Source organism: Mustela nigripes, chromosome 6 (assembly GCF_022355385.1).
Source record: "Mustela nigripes isolate SB6536 chromosome 6, MUSNIG.SB6536, whole genome shotgun sequence".
NCBI classification, from domain to species: domain Eukaryota; kingdom Metazoa; phylum Chordata; class Mammalia; order Carnivora; family Mustelidae; genus Mustela; species Mustela nigripes.
Genome location: NC_081562.1, coordinates 101,507,338 through 101,534,999, shown reverse-complemented (window position 1 = coordinate 101,534,999; position 27,662 = coordinate 101,507,338). Strand labels below are relative to the sequence as shown.

At 44.7% G+C, this 27,662-nt stretch overlaps 1 protein-coding gene across 1 annotated transcript in view; it reads right to left on the bottom strand.

The window, feature by feature from the left end:
- The window catches only part of ANO2 (anoctamin 2), a 341,480-nt gene that overhangs the window by 20,332 nt on the left and 293,486 nt on the right, over positions 1–27,662 (bottom strand). Inside the window, exons 18-20 of the mRNA XM_059404945.1 lie at positions 25,846–25,903; positions 25,588–25,688; positions 15,689–15,834 (exon numbers count right to left, since the gene is read on the bottom strand). Coding sequence (XP_059260928.1) covers positions 15,689–15,834; positions 25,588–25,688; positions 25,846–25,903 — 305 coding nt within the window. The remainder of the gene's footprint in view (positions 1–15,688; positions 15,835–25,587; positions 25,689–25,845; positions 25,904–27,662) is intronic.

Genomic DNA, 27,662 nt, shown 5'->3' with positions numbered 1-27,662 from the left:
ATCAGGTAGAATAGGTTAGCCAGGATTTGTGGAAGAGCTCTTGATCAAGCACAGTTTTTACTCATTAATTTAAAATTCTTCAGTGAAAATATCCACCTTCCCATCACACATATGCCTGTATGCATGCACATTCACACACATAAGCCCAGATCCATGTTACGACATTCAAGACCTTTGTGATCTAACCCGAATTAATTTTTCCAAACACATCTCCTTCCCACCCATGCTCTGAGCTCAGGGCTCATATTTAGCTGGTATGTTTGGAGACCAACTCTGCCTGCTTTCAAACCATTTCAAAAAATCATTTCAAACTCATCATGTTTTCCGTATTTCTGAGCCTTCATACATACTTCTACTATCTGTAGAATTTTCATCCTCTTCTCATGTGCTGAATGAATTACAATCTGCATTTCAGGTCTGACTCAAACCTAACCTTCGCAATAAAGAACCTTCTCCACCCTAGTCCCACCACCTTGCCCAGGCAGAAGTGAGTGCTACAGCCACCTCCCCCACTCACTCCCACCGTGCCTTGCACACACAGCTCTACTGGTCTACTCGACTCAGTCCCTAGATGGGGAGCCTCAGGGGACCACGGACATATCAAATTCTTTTCTGAGTCTCCACAATTTTGTGTGGTGCCTATCCCACAGCAGGTGTTCAGAGGTTAGTTGGTTCATAAATATAAGGTTATTATTTTCACCAGCTGTGAACACAAAACAGATACAAAAAGAGGTCAACTCAACTGTGTGAAGGGAAATCACGGGACTCAGTGATGGTGAGGAGAAATGGGACATGAAATGCTGACACCTTGACATGGCAGTTCTCAGTGCTGTAACTTGCATGGAAGACTTGGAAGAAAGCATAAAACCAGTCAGTTAGGAGAGTCTAAATCTAATGAAAGTCATCATAGTGCTTTTTTCCCTTAACTTTTTATAGCTTAGTAAAAGCAACACAAGTCTTCTTCTTCTTCTTCTTCTTCTTTTTTTTTTTTTTTAAAGATTCCACTCATTTATTTGACACACAGAGAGAGATCCTAAGTAGGCAGAGAGGCAGGCAGAGAGAGAGGGGGAAGCAGGCTCCCCGCCGAGCAGAGAGCCCAATGCAGGACTCGATCACAGGACCCTGAGATCATGACCTGAGCTAAAGGCAGAGGTTTAACTCACTGAGCCACCCAGGTGCCCCAGCAACACAATCTTCTTAAGGGGATGACAAACTGTGGGCTCAAGAATCCTCCTTTTCTTGAACCACTAACAAGCAATGCAAGGAAATGAGTAAGGGACTTGGTGATGTGAGTTGGTCTTCTCAACAATTCAGCTAGAAACAGTCCCTTAATAAAAACACTTATGTGAAAATAGAGCAAGGAAAGGTCATCACTGTTTATTTTGTCAGCCCATATTTCAAGGCTGTACCCAGTGATGCCCGTACCCTGAGGGCAAGGGAAGCCAACTGGGCTCAGCACAGAGGGTAACTGGTGTAAAAAGGAATTGCAAGTATCAGTTGATAGTTAAACAGGAAGAGACAGTGAGGGCATGAGCATGGGCCTCTACTGCTTAGGAAAACAATTAAAAGCGCTGAAAGAATTTAAGAAGGTTCTCAGTGTCCATCAGTTACCATTCATTCATCCATCCAACAATCATTTATTGAGCACATTCTATATGCTGGACACCATGTCTGTTGCTAGGAAATGAAGATGAACAAATTACTGTGCCATCCTCCCAAGAGCTCACAGTGCACAGTGGAGAAGGTGGACATGTGGACAGACCCTGCTGGTGTCAGAGAGTTAGACCTCTAACGGCAGCACTTCCAGAGCACTGGGGCAGGAATAATTCACGTTCACCAGCAGATCCATAAAGCTGCACAACCACTGCACTGGACTTGATGAGCAAAGCAAAAGGAGGGCACGATAGTGAATCTTGGAACACTGCATCAAAAGCTAATGCTGTCTTTCATGGTGATTAACATAACACAAGAAAAATTTTTAAAAAACAAAACAAAAATAAAGTAATCTGGATTTGAAAAAGAAAAGAAAAGAAAGCATTTGAAGGTTGGCTTTATGGCTGGTAGTTAAGATGTGTCATGAAAACCACGGATCCAAATTTCCAAACAAACTACTTAGGAAATAAAGATCCCCAGTCTGTATGGAGTCACTTGGGGTTTATACAGAGGATCGGGCTCAATTCAGAAACTCTGGAAGTCACAACAGGAAGGAACAGGCTGGAAGGAACAGCTTAAATATTAAGAGTTCACTGCATACAAATGCAACATTGGGACAGACAGGCAAGGCATACTCTCTTCATTTCTTTGTGATTAAGGGAGAGCCAGCCCACACTTTATCACCACATGAACAGTGAAACACTAGTTTCTCCAGATGGAGGAAGAAGGTCCAGTGATTTCTGAGAGTCCTGCTACTCAATAATTCAGTCTAGTTTGGACAGAAGAATGCAGGTTGACAGTACGATGCAGACCAGTCCATATGCAGCTCTCTTCTCTACCTTGGGAAGAGAGACTGGGGCCACGGGAGCCTTCTGGGATGAACCAACCCTGCTGATGACCACAGCAAAGGGCAGGAGAATGTGGCTCTCAGACACGGGGAGCTTAAAGGCTTGGACACTATGGTTTTCTGGAAAAATCTGCCCATCGCTCCCCTTCCATAGTCTCTAAACAAAACTCCAATGCTCAGTCTTCACGGAACCTCAGCCGGCATTTCCTACATATCTACTAGCATGGGACACATGCTCTCTGGTTCAAAAAAATTCATAAAAACAATCTTCAGTGACAAGTATTATTATTTCCATTTTCAAGTAAGAAAGCTGAGTCTCACAGAGGTAAAATAATTTTCCCAGGGCCACAGACCTAACAATTGATGAAGCTGGGAAACAAAGACAGCTTCTGAGGTCACCCAAATTCCATGTCCTTTCACCACACAAAAAGGAAAATACTCAGCCCTGATGTGACAGTGTCCATCCCCCTCCCTAGCTGCTTTCATATCTCTTGGGTTTCCTTTACTGGATCTTGTCCAATCTAATTTCTAATCTTCCTGTCGGACAATTAACCAGCAATCTGTACTGGTGTTTTCACTCTCCAAAGCATCTTCACTCACACGTCTTCTGTGGCTGGTGCGTTGGACAGTCCCTGCTGTTTTCTGTGTCACTTCTATCTGGCTGCATTTGTGCTGCCTCAAAAACTTTGTATCAGTGGACCCAGTTCAGCTTCTTCTTTTTTTTAAAGACTTGTTTATTTATTTGAGAGAGAGAGACAGAGAGAGTACAGCAGGGGGAGATGCAGAGGCAGAGGGAGAGGGAGAAACAGGCTCCCCACTGAGTAGGGAGCCTGACGTGGGGCTCGATCCCAGGACCCTGAGACCATGACCCGAGCCGAAGGCAGATGCTTAACGATCTGAGCCACCCAGGTGCCCCCTAATTCACCTTGTTAAAACTAGAGAGAATTGAGGGATGAGATCTACTGATTTACTTCTGATTTTCAGAGAACAGCTTAGTGACTTTCCAGTAAATGTTTATTGTGAACAAATGCACGACCTGGCTTACTCAGTCTTGTTTACTTTATCCACCTGCAAAATGGGACTGTGAAGATCAGTTATCCATTCCTTCCTCCCATCCATCCATCCATCCGTCCATCCATCCGTCCTCTCATCTACCTGTTTGGGCTGCGGTAATACAGCCAGTGAAGTGGAAGGACAAGGAAAGTAAGCACGACCAGAAAGAAGTTCCCAAGCAACAACTCATGACTGAGAACCTTTGTTTCCTTTATTCCTTTGCCCTTTCATCTTCCCAAAGAGCTGTAGAAAAGTCAATAAAAAGAACACATAATTAGGTTTACAGAATTTTAGACAAAAAGGAAATGACAGGGAAAGGAGGAAGAAACAAATGTGCAAATTCCAAGGACCCATTCCGGGGCTGTGGCTGAGCAAGAGAGCGCACTCTGAGCTTCTGGGATGTTACAGCTAGAAGAGAAATGGGAAAGCAACGGAGGTCTCAGTAAGTCTTAATTTTAAAGACTGCTTTCCACTTACTCATCCACTCATTTCACAAGCACTGCCTGGGCATCTCCTGCATGTCAGGAGCTTTCTGTAGAACCTCGAGGGGTATGGTATCCAGACATACTGTGGCCTTTTCTCTTAAGTATGTATGGGGAGAGGGACTCCTAGCATGGAAAATGACAAGAAATGTATGCTCCAAGAGCAAAAAAAAAGGGCGGGGGTGGCAGGGAGAGAATGACAGAGAGAGAGAGAGAGAGAGATATGACCTGTGACTCACCCTACTTCCCAGAAATGCTGGAATGAGACCCTGGATACTGCCTGAACTGTGTTTAAATGCCATTTGGAGAAGACGGCAGGTGCCTGATTATCCAGTGAGATGACTCAGTTTGTATAAACAGGATGGCTCAGGGAAAGGAATTTCCTGGTTCTTTGAGCCATTGCCTTGTAGCATACAATCTTGGAGTTCTATGAAAGAATATTTGGGTTTCAGTGCTGATGACTGTACAGATACTCTGGAATATTTCATCACTTACATCTAAGGCACCCTTGGGACTAAATTTGTATGTCTGGTCTGTTGGAAACTTGGAAGTTACCCAGTGTGGTCCCCCCCATCCATGACCAAAGAAAGGATATCAGAATAGGAAAGGGGTCTTGGGTGTCATCTGAGTCACTGCTCTATCCAAACCTTTCTACTCTTTAATAAGTGGCTACCTTTACCTGACTGTTACCCAGGGAAGACACTCAGTGATGTCTGAAGCCAGCTCTTTCCATTGCTTTCTGTTCTCTGTCTCAGTGGCAAGTCACTGAGACTTTGGGCTATTTGTTATGGAGCTTTATCATAGCAGCAGCTGACTATTACATGGGATATTTTGCCTAAACCACCCAGATGACGGGACAAACCTACCAATTTGTATTGCTGTAGGAGACCTGCCTTTGAAAGGATAGCATTTCTTCAGTACAAGCACTTGAAAATAAGGCATCTTGGCCCCCCGCTAGTGGGAAGTCAAGCAGTAGACCTTCCCAGCTAAATCAACACAGCCAGGGTGTCTGGAGATCTCTGGTGAACAGAGATGGCTGTAGAGTCCAACTGTCACTTTGTCTTCAAGGTCCTCGCTATAGGATCACCTCTTTCATTCTCTATTCTTCCTTTTTCTTCTTGAAACATTTATGAAGCACCTACTGTATGCCAGGCCCTGTGGTTTGGTACTATGAATGAATAAGACACAAATTCTGCCCTTGAGAAGCTCCCTTCCAAATTTCATGAACATGAACACAGGCTACTGGTGTTTCATTGTATCACTTATTTACCTGCTAAAATGGTAACAAAACTTGATTAAGAGATTCCTTTGGAACTTACAGAATTAAATTCAGGCCTACCTTCTTATGCCAAATTCCTCTCTGTAACAACCAAACTGCCGTCAGTGTCAGAGAACTACACTTGCAGCCCTTAAAGCAACTGAAGAATTTCCTCCCATCAGGCCCTGGGGAAAACTCCACGATGGGGCTGTGAGGGGCCTGTGGCCAAAAAGCTCTGAAGCCTCATTTTGGGGTTGGGGACAGTGATGATTAATGTCATGGCCTGCTCTTGGGCGAGCATTCTTTCCTCCCCTCAGCGGTGAGGGTGGGGGACTCCCCTTGAAGTTCCCCTTAGTAAGCTCTTCAGGAAAAGGGTTTGATATTGGAGATTCCCTTGAAAACTTGCTGCTCCCCCTCACAGGTTTCTCCAGCTTAATCCCTTACTCTCAGGTTTCTCTTTGTCTGGGGCCAGCCCATCCCCACCACCAGGCGCTGCAGTGCTGCCCAGAGGTAGCTCCCTACCACCAGCCAGCGCCCCCTCCACGGGCTGACTCCCAGCCCCACCCCCAACTCCCAGCTTCCCCTTCACCTCAGGACCCCTCCCCCATGCCTGCTGGGTCCTGGGCCCTGGTTCCAGCTCAATTTAGAAAAATGTAAATATAATACATCTCTCCCTGCTGCCTCCCTCAACTGATGACCTGCCTCACCATTACAACTGACAGGCTCAGAGTGGGCTCAGTGCACTTCCTGTCTGCATGGGTGGTCCTGGGGATCACGGGGAAGGAAGCTGACAGCTGAGCACGGAGCCAGGGATCACCATGTCAGGCACACCAGAGGGAGTGGGCAGCTTTGGTTTCACTGCTCTCCTTTTTGTTCAAAGCCCAAGACAAGGGTCTTTCTGGAATCGGGAGGTCTAGCCTGTTGGGAAGGAAAGAGGAAAGCTCCCTCTACCCCTATCCCTCCACGAAAGCCCAAGTTCCTGTGGGTCCTGATGAAAGTCTCTTGTGCAACGATCTGGAGATCTGGAAAGGGGCTCTAGCCTCAGTTTCACTAATGGGCCTTTAGGGCAATGTTAGGCGCCTTGTATCACTCCCTGCGCCTCTTGGCCTCAGGGTGCACATCTAGCCGGATGTGTGAACTGGGGTGCCAGCACTGGAAGACTCCCTGGAGGTCGCCTGGTCCAGTGGTTTGCAAGTCTTTATTCTTGTCAAGACATCAGTGACAAACGGTTATGTGCACCATTCAGTGCCCCTGCGGCGGCCAGGTTCTGTGCGTGCTGAAACCTCTCCTGCTCTCCCACTCGAAAATAATCTAGAAATGGAAGAGAGTGAGGGTGGTGTGGACTCTGCTTTATCTTATATTTTTAAACTACGTGACCGGTAGTGGCACCTGACCTGTGACCTATTCCGCAGCTGGTTTTGACCACAGACCCGTGGGTCACATCTCCGCAAGGAAAGATCCCCCTCTGGTCTACAGCCCTACCATGTCAAGGAGGAGAGTGAGGCCCAGAGAGATGCTTTGATGTGCTCAGGGCCACACTTCTGGATAAAGGCAGAGCTGGATTCACACCCGCTTCCCACCTGACAGACACCCTATGAAGATGGGAAGGGGACAGACTCCTTGCTCTGCCCTGCAGGGATCAACTGAAGACAAAAGGGCTTGCTGTGAAGACAGAGGTGCGGAGGAATCAGAAGCAGTGATAGGATTACTACCACCAAACCTCAGTCATCCCCAGGGATGGCAGAAACTGTCGCCCCCAACAAGGTTCTGACAGTCGTGGACTTCAGTGTTCTCCTCCCCCTGGCAAGCTATTTTCCAGGGCTGCTACCTGAGAGCAGCATGGAAGGGTTCATGTTACACGTTCTCTTACTTCCCTGGCTTACTCCCGGGAACGGGAACGGAGTACATGATAGGCTGAGTTGGGGGAGGGCAGAAGGCACAAGCAAAGGGGAAGAGGGGCGAGGGGGGGACAGGAAAGGAGGAGGAGGGCAGTGAAAGAGAAACAGGGCTAACCTCCTTCTTGGTAATCCAACCACTGGATTCCAACCACAGTTCTCCTATGGAGAACTGACTGCAGCCCTGCTGGAAGGGAGATGTTTCAGCCTAGGTAAGATATGGGCTGATAAGAGAAATGAGAACCAGAGAAGGGATACCCTCCTGTCTTCAGTCACTCCTTCATGGGGCTCCTTGGTGTGTGTTCAGTGCTAGTGTGGTGGTGGGCCTGCGCTAGGCCCTGTGGTTCCAGCAACCCGCCCCCAGGACGTGAGTTACCAAGAGCTATCGGAGGTGTCCCGGTCTTAGGAGGCAGCTTGTCTGAAATCCTGGGGTGGGGGTGCGGGCAGCTAAAATCCTAAGGAATGGGGGAGGCGGGAGGGGAGAGGAGGAGAGAGCATGGGAAGGGAGAGGCTTTGGGGAGGAGGTGACACCAGAATGAGAAGGCCCAGGGAGTTCCAGGGCAAGGTGGCTAGGGAGTGTCACACAGGAAAGGAGTGAAAGGGAGGCTGCGGGTGAGAAGTCACTGGGGTCCATTTTGGCAGGACCAAGGGTGTGTAAAGAGGCCTAGGGTTCCATACCTTGAAAGAACGTCCCACAGGGTCTTGGTAAAGATAGGGGAACCCTGGAATTCTTTGAACAATGGATGGTAAGACCAAGGCTAATGCTGGAAATCATCAACAGGGCAGTAGCAAGATGGTGGTGGTTGCAAGGGGCCGCGTTGAGGGTGTGCTAGGCAAAGCCCCAGGTTCAAGAGGTTCAGAGAATGAGCAGAAGCAGCAGCTTCCAGAGATATTCCCGAGGCAAGATCAAACCTCCTGGAGGTGTGTGGAGACAGAAATGTGAAGGAACAGTGATGTTCTCGGGGACTGGTGAGCCTTGAAGCACCTATGGTTAGGAACGCAGGAGGGTCCCAGGAGCAGTCTCCAGGCAGAGGACTGAGAAATGTCTCCCCAGGGATGGAGTCTCCTCCTGGCCTTGTCTAATGCCTCAAAACAAGCCTGAGGGGGAGGCTGGGTGAGGAGTCTCTTGTTTCCAGGCCAGAGTTTACTCTGCCTCAGTACATGGGTTCTGAAACCGATGGCATTTTGGTGAGGAGGCAATGACAGCCAGGGTAGAAGAGAATGGACAATCCTCTGTATATACTCTACTCAGTCAAATGGAAGCTTTCAGGGCCCAGGCTCTCTGAAGAAAGCGCCGTTAGCTGCATTTTGTTTTGTTTTGTTTTTGTTTTTGTTTTGTGACCATGAGGCCCTTGCTTCTAACTGCCCCCACTCTCTGCCGCTAGCCCCTGAGGTCCTGAAGGGCCTGGGTCTCACTCATTGCCTCTGTGGGCCTGGTGCCTGGCGCAGGTCCTGACCTAGTAGTACCCTCAAGGAGGGCCAGGATGGGGCCACTGCAGAGGGAGACGTGAAACTGGAGTTGAGCTTAAATCTGAGTCTGAGGGACAGCATTCCACTCTGTCCACTTCCGCTGATGACCTGATCCCCGAAGGGAAAGGAGCAAATTGAAGCCAGCAGGGACTGTTCTTTGAGGCAAGCCCTGATCATAAACATGGTTTACTTCAGTCTTGGGAGATGGAAATTGCTGCTTATAAAAAATATAGCTAAGTATGTCCACAGTGAAAAGGGAGGCCAGCTAAACTATCATGGGACAGAAAGAAGTGAGGCTTCTCTTTCTCTGCCACTGAAGGAAGGGACCTAACGTGCCATTCATTCAAGAAACGTTTTACTGGGGGTGCCCAGGTGGTGCAGTCGATTAAGCTTCCAACTCTTGGTTTCAGCTCAGGTCCTGATCTCAGGATCATGAGATCGAGCCCCGCATAAGGCTCCATGTTCAGTGGGGAGTCTGCTTGAGATTCTCTCTCTCTCTCTCTCCCTCTGCCCCACCTGCTCGTGTTCTCTTTCTCTCTCAAATATAAATAAATCTTAAGGAAAAAAAAAAACCATTTTATTGGGGTCTTACTACATCCAGAAATTGTGCCAGTTGAGATTAGGTAGGAATAAGGGGGTCTTCTGCCCTCAAACACTCATATTTTTTCCTCTACCAAAGCAGGTGGGGGTTGCTGAGAAGAACTATCAGTGGAAGAACCCAAAACTGCTTCCCGGAGACATGTCTGAGCCTGAGCGACTCAGCAAGAACTTGCTACAGGCAGACAGACCAGCACCGGCAAATCCAGCCCCGGAAGCAGGAGACAAACAGGTGCGCATTTGCAGAGCCTGCTCCTGGGTGACCTTGGAAGCTACACCCTGAGGGATATTTGAACTTTAACTTAAGGGAAGTCAGTCACGTTGAAGGATTTTATGTAGGAAAGAAAACGTGCTCTGGACTGCATTTTAGAAAAGCCATTTTAAAAAGTGAGAAGGAAATGGGGAAAGAGAGGGGAAAAGGAAGCAGGGGGCAAGTTAGGATGTCTGCAGTCATGCAAAGGAGGCAAGCACTTCTGGTTGCAAAATAAATAAGCCATGGAGATGAAAAGGATAGCCTGGGGTACATAGACAATAATAAAAAAGAAGAGGGGGTGCCTGGGTGGCTCGGTCAGTTAAGTGTCTGACTTCTACTCAGGTTATGATCCTGGGGTCCTGGGGTCCTGGGGTCCTGGGATCCAACCCCAGGTCAGGCTCCCTGGTCCGTGGGGAGTATACTTCTCCCTCTGCCTCTGTCCTTCCCCTTGTTCATGCTCTCTCTCTCTCAAATAAATAAGTAAAATCTTTTGAAAATTAATTTAAAAAATTAAAAAGAGGAGGAAGAAGAAGAAAAAGGAAGAACCGTGAGGGCTTGAGTGGGAATGCAAAATTGTAAAACCAGTGATCTAAGGAGCCTTGAATATAAAGGATTCTGGATCATACTGAGCAGGCCTCTCCCCAGCTGGAGCTGATGCAAAGTCAGAGAGGAGTCTTGGGAGCAGACAGGCTGGGTGCCATTTCTGGGATGCAACTCCTGAACCCAGAAGGTCAAATTTGCAATTTCAGGAGGGTGTTGCAACCCTGGTCTCGGAGCAGACCTGCCCCCACACATTTCCACCTATCAGTCGACACTCACAGGTCTTGGTCGATGCATCTAGACAACGGTGGGGGATGGATAGCCCTTGGCCCTCCAAGGTCGTGATCTGGCCTTCACGCCAAGTGAATGAATATGTACAACTGCAAGCACAGTGCCTCCCCCCTTCTATTAAAGTTTGACAGGATGTAAACTCATGACCAGGAAAAATAAGACTTCCTCTAATGACTGCGAATTACAGAAGAAATGGGTCTTGTTGCCCACATTAGGGGCCTCAAAACTTGGGCTTTACTCAAGAAGCTGGAGGAAGGCTTGAAGGAGGATAACTGAATTTCTGAATCAGGAAGACAACAGTGATCATTTTTTAGATGACCGGAGGAACAAAAGCTTGCGGGTTTTAGATAAACAGATGACAAAAGAACCATTTGAGATGCCAGACTTGACAAATAGAGCCCTAAGGGCTTAGAATTCTCTAAAGAGATAAACATCTTGGAATGTTTACATCTCAGGATTCTGAGTGGGATTCTTAGATTTGCTCTGGAGTCTGGTACCCTCAGTCTATCAACAGTACTGCCCAACCCCACACTCGAGGGTTGGGAAGAACATCCAGGGCTCGCTACACTGAGTGCTTCAGACTGTTGTGTGGGTTTTTTTTTTTTTTTAAGATTTTATTTATTGATTCCTTACTTTCTCTTTCTTCTTTGAGAGAGACAGAGAATGGAGCAGCATGAGTGAGTGGGGTGGGGATTGGCTGAAGGGGCAAGGGGAGAGGGAGGGAATCTCAAGCAGACTCTCTGTGAATCTGAGGGCTCGATCTCACGACTCTGACATCACAACCTGAGTGAAAACCGAGAGTCAGACACTTAAACGACTAAGCTGCCTAGGTGACCTGAGCTTCAGACTGTTTTCAGCCAATTCCTAGATTAAAAAGAAAGAGATTGGACTCTTGACGAGAAGAGTGGCAGGTCATATTCATGGATAGTCTACGTTTACCAAGCACTGTTTTTTAACTGCTCTATATCCACGACCTACTTCTCAGAACCATTTTGTAAGGTAGGTGCTTTTATCGTCCAATCTGCTTTCTAGATGAGGAAACCGAGCTTGGCTGACTTTATGCATCAAGCCCAGAGTCATGTAACTAGCCAGTGCAGGCTCGGGACTAGAAGCTGGGTAGTTTGAATCCAGAGCCTACCCCTACACTCACTTAGTCTACACTACTAGGCCGATTAATATTTGGTAGAGTTTAGTGTGCAGCCCAGACTTTGATTGTACATGGGAGCAAATACTCCCTCCCAGGGTGAAGAGGATATTCCAGAGGCCAAAGGAATGAAAGGAACCTACCTTAGAAACATAGTCCATGCACTTATATAAAATATGAAATAAAATAGTCATGTCTCTAAAATGACTGATAGCTTAACAAAATGGCCTAAAGAGGGGTACCTGGGTGGCTCAGTCGGTTAAGCCTCTGCTTTCGGCTCAGGTCATGATTTCAGGGTCCTGGGATCAAGCCCCAGGTCGGGCTCTCTGCTCAGAGGAGAGCCTATTTTTCCCCTCTCTCTGCCTGCCACTCTGCCTACTTGTGCTCGCTCACTCTCTCTCAAATAAATAAATACATAAATAAAATCTTTAAAAAAAATTAATGACCTAAAGAATTCTGGGAGTGAGTGTCTGTGGAACTCAGCTGGGAAAAGCCATGTGTGATTCAGCTTCCTCTTCCACAGAAGACTGAATGAGTATCAGTTGAATTGTGGACTGAATCAATAACATTCTGAAAGGTTGACTGTCCTGGTCTCCAAACTTGTTCCTCCCCTTACATGCTTAATAAGTGTTTGATGAATGAAATAATGAGTGAATGAAAGCTCCTCTGTTTCTTTTTCCTTCCTTGTCTTACTACCCCCTCTCTGTACTTGCTGCCTGTTTCCTATAGGGAAACACAGTCACAACAGTGGTCAAGATTTTACAATTGCTCCCTATGGCCTGGTATGAAACATAAACTTGTGTGATCATCAGGGTTCACCATTAACCTACCAGACCTTCAACCAAACCCTCCCTACCCAAAATCCACCATTTGCTTTGGCAACGCTTACTCATGGCCAGGAAACTGAACGACCTTGTGAGTCCTTTTCCTTGGAATGACCTCCCTTACTCTTATCACTAATATGTAGACAAAAAGAATCTAAAGGGACCTTGGGGATCAAGTCCAACCTTCTATCTACACTGGAAATCTCTATAAAACATCCTTGACCCACCATCAACCAAGCCCCACTTTGAAGATGATCCTTCATTTGCCACTTAAAGTTGGTAAACACTTACTTCTGTTAAGAAACCTTCCTTCGTTAATTAATAAAGCATTCATTTACTCATCTTTGTTTATTGGACACAGTGAGTATTTATCATGTGCCAGTAAATGTGCTGGGTCATGGAAGACATGGAAATGAATAAGCCATGATTGCTACACACTGCTCTTTATAATCTGAGAGATTGGGTCTGCAGAGAAACAGATATGTGAGCAATATTACCATAATTCAGAAGGATACACCATCAGTGTGTTTATCAAACATAATGCTGGGACAAAAAAGCAAATAATTAATGATCCTCTTAGGAGGAATGGGGCCTGGTCTAGGAGGACTTCACAGAGGAAGCACGGTAAAAGGCCAAGTCTTAAAGGATGAGTCTGGAATATTCAGATCAACAAGGTGGAATGAGGTGACCACAGGCTGAGAATCCCAAGCCTACTGTACACTGTTAATCCCTTCATATCACATTACGTCAGGATACTAAATAATCTGTATTCACTGGAAGAGTATTTAGTACATTGCCTGTGGCTCAGTGAATTGGTCTAATCCTTTTAGAAAGCATTTTAGTAAAATAAAACAAGAACTATCCAATGGTCATACCTTCGATCTAGCAATCATATCTGTAAAAATCTACCTTGGGGAATCATTAAGTAAATATGGGAAAGATTATATGCATTAAGACAGTATATATTAGATCATTAAAATATGGGAAGAATCAGAAAATGAGCCTCCAATGGGCTTCATTGGAGAATCAGCAAATCAACTATGGTACATTTATTAGAAGGATCATTTATCATGCAGCTCTTAGTTTTGAATATTATACGACAACTTGGAAATACTCATCTAATACTAACTGGAAAAGGAGCAAGAAATGTGTGCATATGATTACAACTTTGTATTAAAATCATACACATAACAAAAAGGGTCTAAGAAGAGACGGCACCAAAATGGTAATAAAAAATGGGCTGAAATGAAGTAAGTTTGGGAGACCTGCTCCCTTTTTTTCTCTATTTTCAAACTTTCTATTACATGGTTTATTTGTTCCCTGATAGCCTGTAAAGAGTTGTGTGTGTGTGTGTGTGTGTGTGTAGGCATGTATGTTTCATTTAATTTATAGAATGAATTTCTCTACAAAATCGGGGTATAAACATCTTCCCAAAGCCACTAAATCTAGTTCTCGGGTTTTTTTCCTCTTCTCATTACTTTGTAGAGTGCCCAAGTCTGAACCCATAGTGGGTGTCTGTTCAGTGCCACAGTGGCTGGCAGACTGACCATATATCCCTACACTCTGCTTTCCTGACACCTCAAGACCACTAAGAGAAACAGCAGTACTCGACACAGCTTTTAAATGTGCTACACACTTTTCTTGCACTTTGCAGATACTAATTCATTGAATACAATAATCCCATGAGGTAGATATTATTATTATTTATTATTTTACTTATTTATTTATAGCTAAAGCAAATTGAGACACATAAAAATTAGCCACTTACCCAAAGCTGTCCAAATAGCTGGTCACAGAGTCAGGATTTGAACACAGGGCTCAAGTATCTCTGCTCTTAAGGACCCATAAAAGAGGAAGCCTGGAAATAGCCAGTTATCTGGACAGACAGGCAGACAGGCAGACAGGCCAGAAAAACCTGCATGGACCACTGGGGGGGGGGGGGAGTGGGGGTTAGAGAGTAGGCATTGGGAGACAGAGCCCAGGGATTTTTAAGGTAAGCCCCTTCCCCAATGGAAGCCTCAATAGCTGGCAGCAACTTCTGCCTGATAGGATGGAGACGCAGAGGAGTGGCATCTGGAGTCTGAACAATCACCTCTATGTAAACACCTGGTTCAGGGCCAGACAGGGGTCCACGGTCAGTAGCACTCAGATGAAGGTATTACACGTTTACCTGAACTGGGTCCTAGCCTGTTGTTCCTGAAGCAGATATAATAATTGTTCCTACTCTGGTGAGTTTATTTAAGATTACAAAGTACTGATTTTTCCCGGAATTCTATAACCCCAGGACGAGAACAGACCTTTTATAGCCATCTACTCTGGACCCTGTCCATTCCTCTACCCTTCACATTCACACATTCTTATGAACAGAAGAGGGGGAAATGTCCATCAGAAGTAACAAGCAGGGGACCTGGTGCACAGAGAGGCATTGGGGGGCCCTATTACAAGTCATGAACCAGAGGAAGCAGGAGCCATTACGAGAACACAATGATACGTCCAAAGATAGAATACCGAGTAATTCTTCTGATGGATCTGACTGATGTTTCTTCACACATTCTAGACTGAGTAAATGCTGAGATGATGTGACTGACCTCTTGGTCCTATGTTTTTAATTCATTAGTTCCAAATCTTGTGAAGACGCTTCTCAAATATCCACCCCAGTAAAAGTTCAGGACTAGTCCCAAGCAACCAAGAGCTTGAAGGCTGCCAATCTAAGTTAGTATACTTATGATGGAGAACTCACGGCTTTTAACCCACATGTGAAATGACTGTGTTCCATGAGCCTGTACTACATGTGCTCCTGCTTTCCAGCCTTTGTCAAGAACAGCAAGAGGCTCTATAACTAAAAATCTACCTCTCATCCCCTACACAAAACATCCCAACTTCTGAAGAGAAAACCTGGCACTTTGCCCCACCTGAGTAGAATGGGGGGGCTCTCCTATATTTTCCATGTCAAAGATGTCTGTATCCTTGGCCTGAGTGTCCCAGGATTAGTTTACTCTTCCTTAATGGAACCTCCAGTTTTAAATTTAAGTTTCGTTATTTCCCTTTCACTATTTCACATTTATCAATGACAGAAACCATGAGAAGGGGCCTGAGAGACCAAACTTCTCACTTCATAGATGAGAAAGCAGCCAAGGAGAAGAGTGTATCACCCTAGTGTCAAGGTAGTAATAGAGCTGTTCCTTGTTCTCATTCCAGGGTTCCTTCTGACCTACCCTCATCACTCCCATGTGGCACTGAAAGTGACACTGTGTAGCCATGAAGCCCAAGAAGATGCAGAAACTGACCCCATCATTTCCCTAACCCCTTTCCCTGCAGACCTCCATGCAGAACCCCCATGTCAACCTCCCCTAAGTGGGAGGAAAAATTATAGGATCTTACTCATCTCCATGTACTCTGGAGTTAGTCCAGTGTACGGCTCCAAGCTGTAGTCTAGGTCCCACTGTTCTGGATGCTTTGAGTGGGCAGAGTCAGTTTCTCCCGGTTCTGTCTCATCTTTCAGCTTCCGAAATAATTTCTTTAGTTTCCTGGGAAAGAAATGGACCAGTCATCAAAAGCCTCTGGCAGACAAAGTTAGCTCTAGAGACTGAAGGAGAAAACAACAACAACAACAACAACAACAAAATAAGGCTTTTTGACACTAAAGTCATCTCTGCTCCAAGGACAGAAAGAGAGGGACATTAAAAAGAGTACTTTTCTCTCTAAGACAACATGAGGTTTTTTAACAGGATGATGAAAGGTTCCCCCCACAAAGGGTCCAGTTTCTTTAAACCCAAAGAAACTGAACTCTTCCTACTGTTTAAGAAGCAACAAGACAGTTGGCCCTTCTTGCCAAATGCTGAGACCACACTATTGTCCAATAGGTGATCTATCCACCCTCTTCGAGAGGAAAAGAGGATGTCTAGAGAGCATGAGAAAGATGCTCTCCTCCCAGCTCAAACATTTTTGGTCCTAATAACATAAACAGCAACATATCTCCATCTAAGCTAACTTAAATGTCTACCACTCTTACGGGTTGAATTGAATTCCCCCAAGTTTCACATATTGAAGGAAGATGGTTATCTGCAATCCAGGTAGGCGGCCCTCATTAGAAACCAAACTCTGCCAGTCCTTGGTCTTGGACTTTCCAGCCTCCCAAACTGTGAGAATCAGTACCTGTCAGGGTTTTTTGTTTGTTGTTTAAACAACAGGAATGAGTTTACTCACATCTCTGGAGGCAAACAAAAATCTCTGTTGCTTATGCCACACAGTCTATGATATTTTGTGATGGCAGCTCGAGTAGACTAGTCAACAAGTGAAATGATGTTTATAATACGATCCTTAGCATAATATCTGGACACAGTAAGCATTCAATAGATAATAAATTTTAATACCAAATGCTAAAATATGGGGCAGCTGGGTGGCTCAGTTGATTAAGCATCTGCCTTTGGTTCAGGTCATGATTCTGGAGTCCCAGGATCAAGACCCATATCGGGCTCCCCGCTCAGTGAGAGCCTGTTTCTCCCTCTGACCTTCCTCCCACTCATTCTCTCTCTCTCAAAAAAATAAATAAAATCTTAAAAAATTAAATGCTAAAATATGCCTGAGGATATAGTCCTCATGGTATATAGTCTTTTCATACTTTTTGTTGCCACACCATCACAGAGAATGAAATTAGGTAAAGGAACAAAGTACCAGTTCTTCTGATCAATCTAGAAGAAAGTTTCTAGGAAATAGTTGGGAGGAGAATTAATAGCAGAACAGTCAGAATCACAGACTTGAAGAGTTAAAGGGATTTTGAAGTCCATGCTCCATCCAATGCAGGAATTCCCCCAACACTGCCCACATGGGATCATCTAACCTCTATGCAGCTATTTCCAGAAAAGCATTCGCAATATCATTTAGGTATGGCTTCCATTTTAAATATGCTCCTGACAGTTAGTGGAAATCTAATAGTTCAAAATAATGTTTTGATCAGTGTCCTATGTAATAATATCACTTGCTATCAAGAAAATGGGGTATAGTGATGTAGTGTAGTGGGGGGAAAGTCTGATCTTTGATGGCAGAAAATAATTACTTAAGACCTAATTTCATAGCTCACCAGGTGTATTTTCTGGGTCAGGCTATTAAAACTCCAGAAACTTTGGGGTACCTGGGTGGTGGCTCAGTTGTTGAGCATCTGCCTTTGGCTCAGGTCATGATCCCAGGGTCCTAGGATCAATCCCAGCATCGGGCTCCCTGTTCAGCAGAGAGCCTGCTTCTCCCTCTATCACTCCTCCTGTTTGTGTTCCCTCTCTCACTGTCTCTCAGTCTGCCAAATAAATAAATAAAATCTTTAAAAAAAACAAAACTTAATTTTATCTATGAGAAAATAAATATTAACTAGTCCTTAAGGTCAGTTAAAGGAGATAATCTATGTAACATGCTTAACTTAGGACTTATCCTTGTTCTTATCATCACTACCACCACCACCACCATCATCATCATCACATTACCATCACAGAAGGATTTAAAGAATAAGCTGAGATCCATAGAAGCAGCAGTAAAATGCAATATTTCATGGTAAAAAGCAAACAGTAATTCTGTAATAATAATAAATTAAGAAAAACCTAGGAGGAGCCTAAAGTTTCTGAAGCCAAACAGTGTGGACTGGCTGAGACCCTTCCTGCAGGTCAAGACAGAAGACGTGAAGAAAAAAAATAAAGGAGAGAGAGAAGAAAAGAAATAAAGCGAAAGGAGAGAGAGGGAAGGATGGATGAAAGGGAGGTCCAGAATTAAAACTCAAATTGAGACTTTTGCTCCAGATACCAGTAATCAGAAAACTTGGCCAAATCTTTAGTAAAGAACAATCAGTAGTTTTAATTAAATATGGAAAATTGAGCACATACTTATATCCTTTTCACTTCTGAAATGCTACTAAAATGACAGTGAATGAATTTTAAAATTTCTAAAACCACAAGGTTAAAGAAAAGAGTCAACAGGGTATGAGAGATTTTAATAAATAACTTGGAAGAGAGACAGTAGATAAAGGGGTTAGTAAAGCCATGATGGCTGAGTAGGGACCAAGTCTCTACAGGGAAAGACAGCAGAGAAAAGCAAGCCAACTCATGCTGCAATCTCAGAAGGGCTCAGGAGTTTCAGGCACCAGGTATCGTCAAAGGCAGGCAATAGTGATTGGTCAGTGCACTCGTTAAGGAAGAGCAGACCCTAGTGTCTCTTTCTACCCATATTTCCCAGGTGACTACTATTTTCCCAATACCAGCAGGAGTAAAAAGTTTATTCAGAGGAAAAAATGAGCTGGGGAAATTTAGATCTGCAATAAATCCAAAAAAATGGTAGAAAGTTAAAAAATTAATAAACTCGCAGAAAAAATTAGAAAAGACAAATAAATGGACAAGAAAGAAAAGATAAAATTAATCAGTCTAGCAACTCCAATATTTAATCATAAAGAGAAGACAGAGAAAATTGTAAGGAAAGTACAAGGCAATACAAGAAAATATCCCAGAGCTGAAAGATATGCATTGTCTGATTGGAAGGATCTACTCAGGATAATGATAAGAAAAAGGACTTCCACCAAAGCCTGTCATCATGAGCTTTCACCACTCTAGGAATAAAAGCTTCCCTATCCAGAGAGACAGATTCTCTAAAATTTATTTGGAAACAAAAAATAGAACTCTCAACATCAGCCCTTGACACTAGAAAATACTAGAAAAAATTATTAATATTGAGAAGGCAAATTATTTTTAGCAAGGGATTTTATACCCAGCCAAATTATACATCAAGTGCAAAGGCAGAATAAAGAGATGTAAACCATGCAGGGTTTTAAAAAAGATATCCTTCTAGGCATCCACCCTCATTAAGTTCTGGGAGGCTGAATTTCACCAATCAAGGATATAAAACAAGAGAGGAAACAGTGGAATCCAGCAAACAAGAAATCCATTAGAAAAAGGAAGTGTTGGATCTAACTGGATTGGTAGCTACACAGAAGGTTTAGTGAACAAACAGTTTTGGTTTGAACAGGAGAATGAAGATTCCCAGAGGATGGTCTGCAGGCAAAAACATAACATCTGATGTGTTTAATGAGGTGATCTAGCAGGGGAAAGTGGACACTTAAATAAGTGCTGCCAGTAATGTGTAATGAGTATTATGAAGATAGAAATTCAGGTAATTATGAAAGCAGAAAATTAACTTGATCTAAATCAGGGAAAGTTTGAGGAGATATGTAAACCAACTAAAGGATGAAAGATGATGGAACTATGGGAAAGAGGGAGAAGGTGTGTTCTAGGCAGAGAGGATTATCTGTGCAATATTTGTTCAATGGCTCAAGGCAAATATGAAAATGGCTCAGAGAAGGGACTGAAAGGAGTTCAAAATGCTCAGAGCAGGTAGTAGGAGAGAAAAAGTAAGGAAACAGAAGAGTGAAAAGGTAGTGCAGGTTCACAGTATGGAAGGCCTTGTCAGCCATCTTAGGCAGAGGCTGACATGAGAGATTATGGTCACAGAGTCCACAGTGACCTCAGTGGACATGAGGACAGATAGAGACGACTCAAGAAGCAGAGTTAAGAAGCTGGTAAGGGAAGCAGAAGGAGGAATAAGGACCATTCTAGGGTCTTCAGGATGGGTGTGGATGGTGATACAGTTTGCTATGACAGGAACACTAGAGAAGAGGCCATTTTGATGAAGGGGAGGAGGAATGGTTGAGGAAGAGGATCCCACATGATAACTAAGTAGAGATATCTAGTAAGCATTTTATACATGGGTCTAGAGCCCTTAAAACAGGTCTGGATAGAAGCCAACAATAATATGAATCATCCTGGAGAGAGGAACCAACACCCCAGCAATGAGCCCCACCTATGGAGGGAGCACAGGGAAGGAATACTAACAGTCAAGGGATGGAGAGAGGGAGTAGAGCCTTCCAAGGGCAAGAAAGCAGCCGTTGTAGGAAAACAGAAGGTCAACTGTGAGCCTAAGTGGCAAAGAAGGGAAGGGCATAAGGGGAGTTTCAGGAAAGACTGTCAAGGAAGATGAGGGGAAAAAAAAATATCCTTAAATAATTCTTGTGCACCATTTCTTCCCAAAAGTTCCCCTCCTGCTGATCTCAGTGAGCATTAAAAAAATTAATAAAGAAAGTCCCTCGAGAACAGGATTTAACAGGAATCCCGCAAATTGTATAACAGATGGGCCGTTTGGAAAACTTCATATTATGATTCCGACCGTATGATGCACTCGCTCGTTAAAATAACTCCTTTGATGTTACCCCCCTTGTCCTTTTCATCCGCTCTGCTGTTTTTCCGTCCCTTTTTAATGACAGGTCTGAGAAACTGTCCGGAAGGCTCAGAGTCTTTCCTTTGCTTGTGCCCCGTGGGCTTACCCCAAGACCATGGTGATTGTCTATCACACCTTAAGGCCTTCCTGCCACAGGAATCTGGGCCCCAGGCAGCCCTCCTCAGACTCAGGCTCCACACGCCTCAAGCCTTATCAGAGAAGGCAGAACCATGCCCTAAATGGGCCAAAGAAGAGGAACACAGCAACCTCAGCTATGTATTCTTTTCTTCGACACCTGACAAGGTTCAAATTTGTTCCTTAAACTTCTGATTCATGGCCAGATTCCACTGTCTTCAGGAACACAGACCTCCTTCGCCTGTGATGGCTTTAAAGAGAGACTGTTTTATGTCTTGAAATGTAGTATTTATCACATTTAGGGGGGGAAAAAAAGCAGAAAGTTTATAAAATCTTGCTGTCCATGTCCAAGGTACATTATAGCTATTTTGGAATGTGATCTGGTGTTTTTAGAAAGAATAGGGATGGGGGACAGTTTGCTAGTGGGAGTATTCATGGATTTGCTCTGTCTGCCTCAGACTTCACCCAGGAGAGAATCTGGCATTTGAAAAAGATAGCATTTTCTCTCTTATAAAAAAAAAAAAAAAAAAAAAAAAGCTTCTTAATAATAAAAGGCCCATTTCCAATTTTGCTTCAAGGAAGACTGGAGCGAAGTCGGAGATAAAATTATAGTGAGAAGTTAGGACATGGGTGGCTTGTGTCAGGGGCCCCATGCAATCAGGATGCAAAGTCTATCTTGCACAAACACATGTGGGAAAGGCGGGACACAGAGGGGCAGTGGCAGGGGAGGGAATGGGAACCCCCATCAGGGGACTCCAGTAATAAATAGCACAAGATCCCATTCTGCCACACTGCCCGCCATGTCGGAAGTCATGCCAGAGGGAGCTGCCGGTGAGAGTTGTTCTGGGGCCTGTGATGTTTAAAACCATCCGACGCCTCTCTGGAAAGCATCTGTCGCAACTCCGTCAGGCCCCAGGAGCCTGGGGTTGCTGAGTGGGGAGAGTCCAAGGCCAGATCACGCAATCCAGTTTTATTTATTATCGTGTCCTCAATTAGTCACAGAGCTGCCCTTAAAGGGCCTACTGCTCCCAGCTTTACTGCATCCCTTTGAAGCACTGTGTTTCTTTCATCCCCAGGGCCTCGGAATAGGGCCTGGATGAGGTGGGACTGCAGCTGCCTGGGGGAAGGTGCCTGGACAAGCCGGGCTACTGCACAGCTCTGCGGATTTCGGGGCAGATCCAGCACCTTCGAGATTCAAGGGGTGGCAAAGGAGAGTCTGGGCGAGCTGGCAAGGCTTATCTGGGCCCCCCAGGGGAGCTGTATGGTATCCACAGACATGCCTGCCTCTGCCCCAGCCTTGTGGAAACCAGTGGGATCAGCAGGTGATGCTGTTGCTAGAGAGGTGATGCTGTTCCCGAGCAACATGCCCTTTGCACCTGCAGTTCACTGGGACACCTCTGGAGGTCGCTACACTTGGCCTTCATCTCACGAGAACATCAGGCAGAGTTCTTTCCTTCTCCGCGGTTGTTCAGGCCCTCAGACTGTGGTCAAGGAGAAAACCCAGGTCTGTGGCTGGCATGTCTTTAACAACACCCAAGGGCCCACACAGTTTTCCTTTATCAGAGAGAGAATACAGATCTCAGGCCGAGTCATCGGTTCTTTAATTAATAGGGTTTACTTCAATCGCGTTTCTTTCTACCGTGCTTTGCAATTCCTGGTAGCTGGTGGCATTCATTTTCCATTTTCAGAAATGTTATGGATTTTAAAAGTGAGTTGATCTAGAGGAAATGAATATGCAGATAACTGTTTAGGTAGGTATGGAGAAAAAAAAAACTTTAAAAGTTAGTTCACAAATCACTGAAGTTGGGAAATAATGTTCTACAAGAAACCTACTGGACTGTAAGATTCTCAAGGGCATCAAAATTGTGGTTATAGTAATTTTTGCAAGATACGCCCACACACAGAATCTAGTGAGAATGTTTCACCCTCGAGGAGACAAATAAATTATTGCTATTGACTGGCTACTGATAAAAGCCAATTAGATAGTCTTTAATATTTCGAAATTTTCTTTGGGAGGAATCTTAGAAAATCACTTTCAGAAGTAGTTGATAAACATCTTCTAACTGTATAATCTTATATTTTTTCATCCCAAGTATTCTTTCTTTTTTTTTAAGATTTTATTTATTTATTTGTCAGAGAGAGAGAGAGGAAAGAGAGAGAGAACATAAGCAGGCAGAGTGGCAGCAGAGGCGGAGAGAAGCAGGCTCCCCACCGAGCAAGGAGCCTGATTTGGGACTCAATCCCAGGACCCTGGGATCATGACCTGAGCCGAAGGCAGTGGCTTAACCGACTGAGCCACCCATGTGTCTCCATCCCAAGTATCATTAACTAGTATAATCACCTAACTTCTCAGACTTGCTTCTGTTTTTAAAAATCAATCAGCCTCTAAGACTGGTATTTATCTCCTTTAAGGAAAGAACCTGAAGGCACAGGAGTCAAAAGCCGTTAGGTCCTGAACAGAAGAGAAAGACCGTGCTCCTGACTTGGTCTTTTCAATCTCATTCTTGGACTTGAAACACTCACAAAGCATCACTTAAAAACATAAAGGTAATGATGTTCAGGACCCCCAGGCTGCCTGGAACCCCGAAGAATGGTTCCTCCTTTCTTGGACTCCGTATTTTCTATTTTCTAGGCAGCTGGGCATTCATCCAACCTTTATTTTTACATAAGCCATGGTGTATGAAAATCTTTTTAGGATAACTTTAACAAGGTCACAGAGTGAGTATATTAAAAAGCTTCAATTTAAATCTAGATCTGTTGGACAATCTCCGTCCTACTGAGATGAGCTACCTCCTCTGCAAAATTCAAGACCACTGAGTCTGTTTTGGAATTTATACCTCTCCTTCCTTACTGCCATGTCTCTCTTAACTGCAAAAGACTCCTTTTTATTCTCTTGGTTATGTCATGTTTCTCAATGGTGTCCCACATAAGGGTATTGCCAGATGCTTGAACTCTGGATTGGGTGGGGTCCAATTTCTTGAGAGTGGGCTCCGAGTAGGGAGTGGAAAATCCAATAATCACCATCATAATGATTTCATGTGGCCAAACTCAGAAAACAACCTGCAGAATTACAAAGAGCTCTGGAGATAAAAGACACTGGGCCTGGTAGAAGAATTTTTGCTCTAAATCCTCAGGGATTAATTACATATTTATTTTTATGATTAACTACATATCTTAAGTAGTTTATATATATATACATATATATATATGAAATTAACTACAGAATTATGTTGTATGTGTCCTCTAGCAGACAAGAAACTGAAATGAGGAATGATCTTTTGAAACAGAAGTGACCTCTTTTTGGAAGCAGTGGTGTCCAGTGTCACTGAATAGAGAAGAAGTTTACTGAATGTCAGAGCTGAAATGAGAACACCTTAGAGAGGAGGACAGCAAGACTTAGAGAAGTGGCTTACCCACAGCTTTATGTGTCACCGTGCAATTGCCATCAATTAATGTGTGGCATATTAAACACACATCAAGCATAAACAAGAAAATTGAGCCTTCAAGGCAAACAGCCGTGTGTTAATTTCATCTGTTATGGAGCCAATGGAGTTGATGGGTGACGGGACATGCCAATACACTGTCCAAACATATGCCTGAGCTCTTGCCTCTCCTATCCTCTATAAATGGCCTCTGGGTCCAGAGTGAATGGACTAAGCAGTAGAGCAGATGTCCAGGGATAAGTAAGTCTCATGTCTGCAAGCTGTATACAATTCCGTCCAGAGCAGAGTACGACGCACTGGAAGGACAGGTGTCTTCCCCAGATGTCTGGAGGAGAACAGAGACTTTCCTTTGTAGCAGGAATGGAGGGGCTGCTCTTGGAGCTTCAAAGGAGCCAGATGTAGCTTGGTACATCTTTTCTCGGTCTGTATATTTTCTGGATGTTTATCCATAACAAATGTGGTCTCTCTCTGAGATGGTAAGCTCTTAGAGAACGGTGACCATGTGTTTCACTAGCTTCGCTTGACTATCTCCGAATGGCTTTCGATCAGAAAGCTAGGAACTGGGTACACTTTCAGAGGGTGGAGTTTCTCAAAAGTGATCACGTCCTGACTGGTGACTAGAGGCTGGCTTAAGCAGGGAGGTGAGAGACACCCAGACACGGACGTTCTTACCCATCCTCCTCCAAGAAAAGCACACACCCAAGGGGCTTCCAAGACTGTCTCAGGGTGAGGGCAGAAAAACACCTAAAATGGTACATGAACACCAAAAAGAAAAACACCTAAAATGGTACGTGAATACCAAAAAGCAATAGAAAAAGCAAGATTGGGGGGGAGGCTTGTATTTTTCTTTGACCTAAAGGTAGATTTTCATTATTGAGTTTTTGTTTCTTTTAGACCCAGTGCCTGTGAGTCCACGTTTCTTCTCGTGACTATCTCCACGCAATACCTAACTGAAAGAGGTCCTTCTGTGAAATCTGTATCAAACAACGTGGGATGGGAGAGAAGATCCATGTGAAGATCCAGTCTGGGCTTTACCGGTCTGCATCCTTCCCCTCCTAAAATCACATATCCCACAGCTCCTTAGGGAAATTGCTCTAAATTATTATACAATTTTTCCAAATTTTTGTGTTCACTTATATCCACTATGATGAGATTTTTGTTGTTGTTGTTATAGTGAGCATTAAATGTATTTCACACTTCGAGGTCCAAGCTACCTGACTCCTAGCTCTGCCACTTAGCCATTATGTTACTGCAACAAGTGCTCATGAATCTTTCTAAGCCTCAAACCTCCCAAATCAGATCAGAAAACAAGTCTTGTGGGAAGGGCCATGCCTCATGGGGAAAACTATCTACCAGGAGTAGACAACAAGGCTCTCTGAAAGGAGGAGGCCGGGAACATTGTGCTGGAAGTCCGGCCCTGTGGGGAGAGAGGAGGAGGAAGAGGGGTTCATTACATACGGGACTCCGATCTCAAAGATGTTGTTCTGGATCAGCTGCTTCCCCAACATGATGATGCTGAGCTGAATGCAGAGCTCCATGAGGCAGCCCCCCGGAGCACACTGCCCAGAAAAGAAGATCACAGAAGACTGGTTAGACCAAATGGAGCTCAGAGAAGAAAGGGCAAGAAGTGAGGCATGCTGCTGAGGGAGACAGGCAAGATTGGGGCCCGGGGCAGGGCAGGGGGCACCGACCCACCACCAGTCAGGCTGTACTTGCCTCTTCCATGCGGTAACCATCGAACACGTAGACGTAGCTTCCAGGTCTGCCCACGAACCTGAAGTCCAGAAGTGTGGGAGAGTTAGGGAAGGAGAAGGCAGGGCCGCTGGAAGGCCTGCCTTCTGAGTGGATGAGGCAGTGGCCAATACCCTCGTGGAAAGAACTGGCCAGGGTGGGCACTAAATCACCCAGGCGTGGGCGTGTACACTGTGTTATCAGCTAGCTGTCACCTGCACCGTTGAGGGTTCACCTCTCAACTGAGTTCCAGGGGACAAGGGCTGAGGCGGGGGCTGGCAAGGGACTGGGAAGGTCCCATGTATGGGTATCTGTGACAGTTTCTGAGCCTCAAGACCAGGAGGTTTGGATTATCCCTAAGTGTACTATCTGTTCACCTTCATCCCTCAACTAATGTCAAGAACTGAGTTCTGTTCACAGCTCCTCAGTGAGAGCTTCTGATCTCCCAGGAAATGGAGGGGGAGACAGGCCAAAGTCACAAGCAGTGATTCCTGGGATCAGAAAAGAATAATTCAAACTTCCTACTGAGTATATTTAAAGGCACGGAAACAGCCAGCCTCCTTCCTCCTCCAAGTAGGGTCTACCTTATTGGAGGACAAGAAGACGGAGAAGGTGGGGGGGGGGGGAGGTTGAGAGGAAAAAGCCAATCACAGAACAGCCAGGTGATGAGAAGACGCCTTCTTGAACTGTTACCCCTCATCTACCTGTGGAAATCCTACCCATCTGTTTAAGGCTCAGCTCAAATCTTTCCTTCTCTGTGAAGTCTGTCTGTTCACAATTAAGTATTTCCCCAACACTTTCTTGATACTTCTCTGATGGCAACTCATTGCCCGGGCTGTTTACAATACCATCTCTTTCAAAAGACCACAGATTTATCTAAAGGGTCAGGACCATATTTTTTGGCCTAGAATATCTATGTATGAAACTTGCTATTGATATTAAATCTAGAGAGAAAACACTAGTGGAGTATATATCCATTAATACGAACAGTCTCTCTGCTACTCTAATTTCATAAGGGTCAAGGGCAGAGATTCCCCAGAAGGGATTGTGGTTTTGTCACAAACCTATCTGTAAGAAACTATCAAATATGCACAATAGTAGCTCTTGTTATGGATGCCTGCTTCATGAGATGTTGGTCTTAGGGAAGCTTTCCTGACAAAGTTAATGCCTACTGGGAAATCTCCTTATAGGCAGCCAACTGACCTGACCATGAGAAATAGTTATCAGAAGTGATTTTACATCTAGACATTTTGCATAATAAAGAATCTGACTAGATTCTTTGTTGCTGGTTCTTAGAGAATCACCTAAATCTTTAGAATTTCCCCAGAGGATTCTCTTTGTTATTCACAGTGGGCTCTTGGGACTATACCTAAATTTATGCTAATGAGATTACTCAGGAATGGAGGAGGACACAAAAACCAACTGTGTGAGTGCAGGGTGGGGGGGGAGGGTGGGTAGTGTTGGGGTGAGGTGAGGTGGGAGGGGTGGGGGTTGGCCCTGAGCCCCTGAGCCCAGTTACATGGTGAATGATTCAACCAATCAGACCTACGTACTGCAACCTTATAAATTTTGGACACAGAGGCTTGAATGAGCTTCCTGGGTGGTGGGACACATCAATGTGCCAGGAAACTAGTGCATCTGCAGGACCTGGAAGCTTCTGTTTAGGACCCTCCTAAACCTCAACCTATGTGCCTCTCCCATTTGCTGGTTTGGATTTGTACCCTCTTTCTATAATAAAACCGTTATTTTAAGTATAGGACATTCCTGAGTTCTGTGAGTCAATCTAGAGAATGAGCAAACCT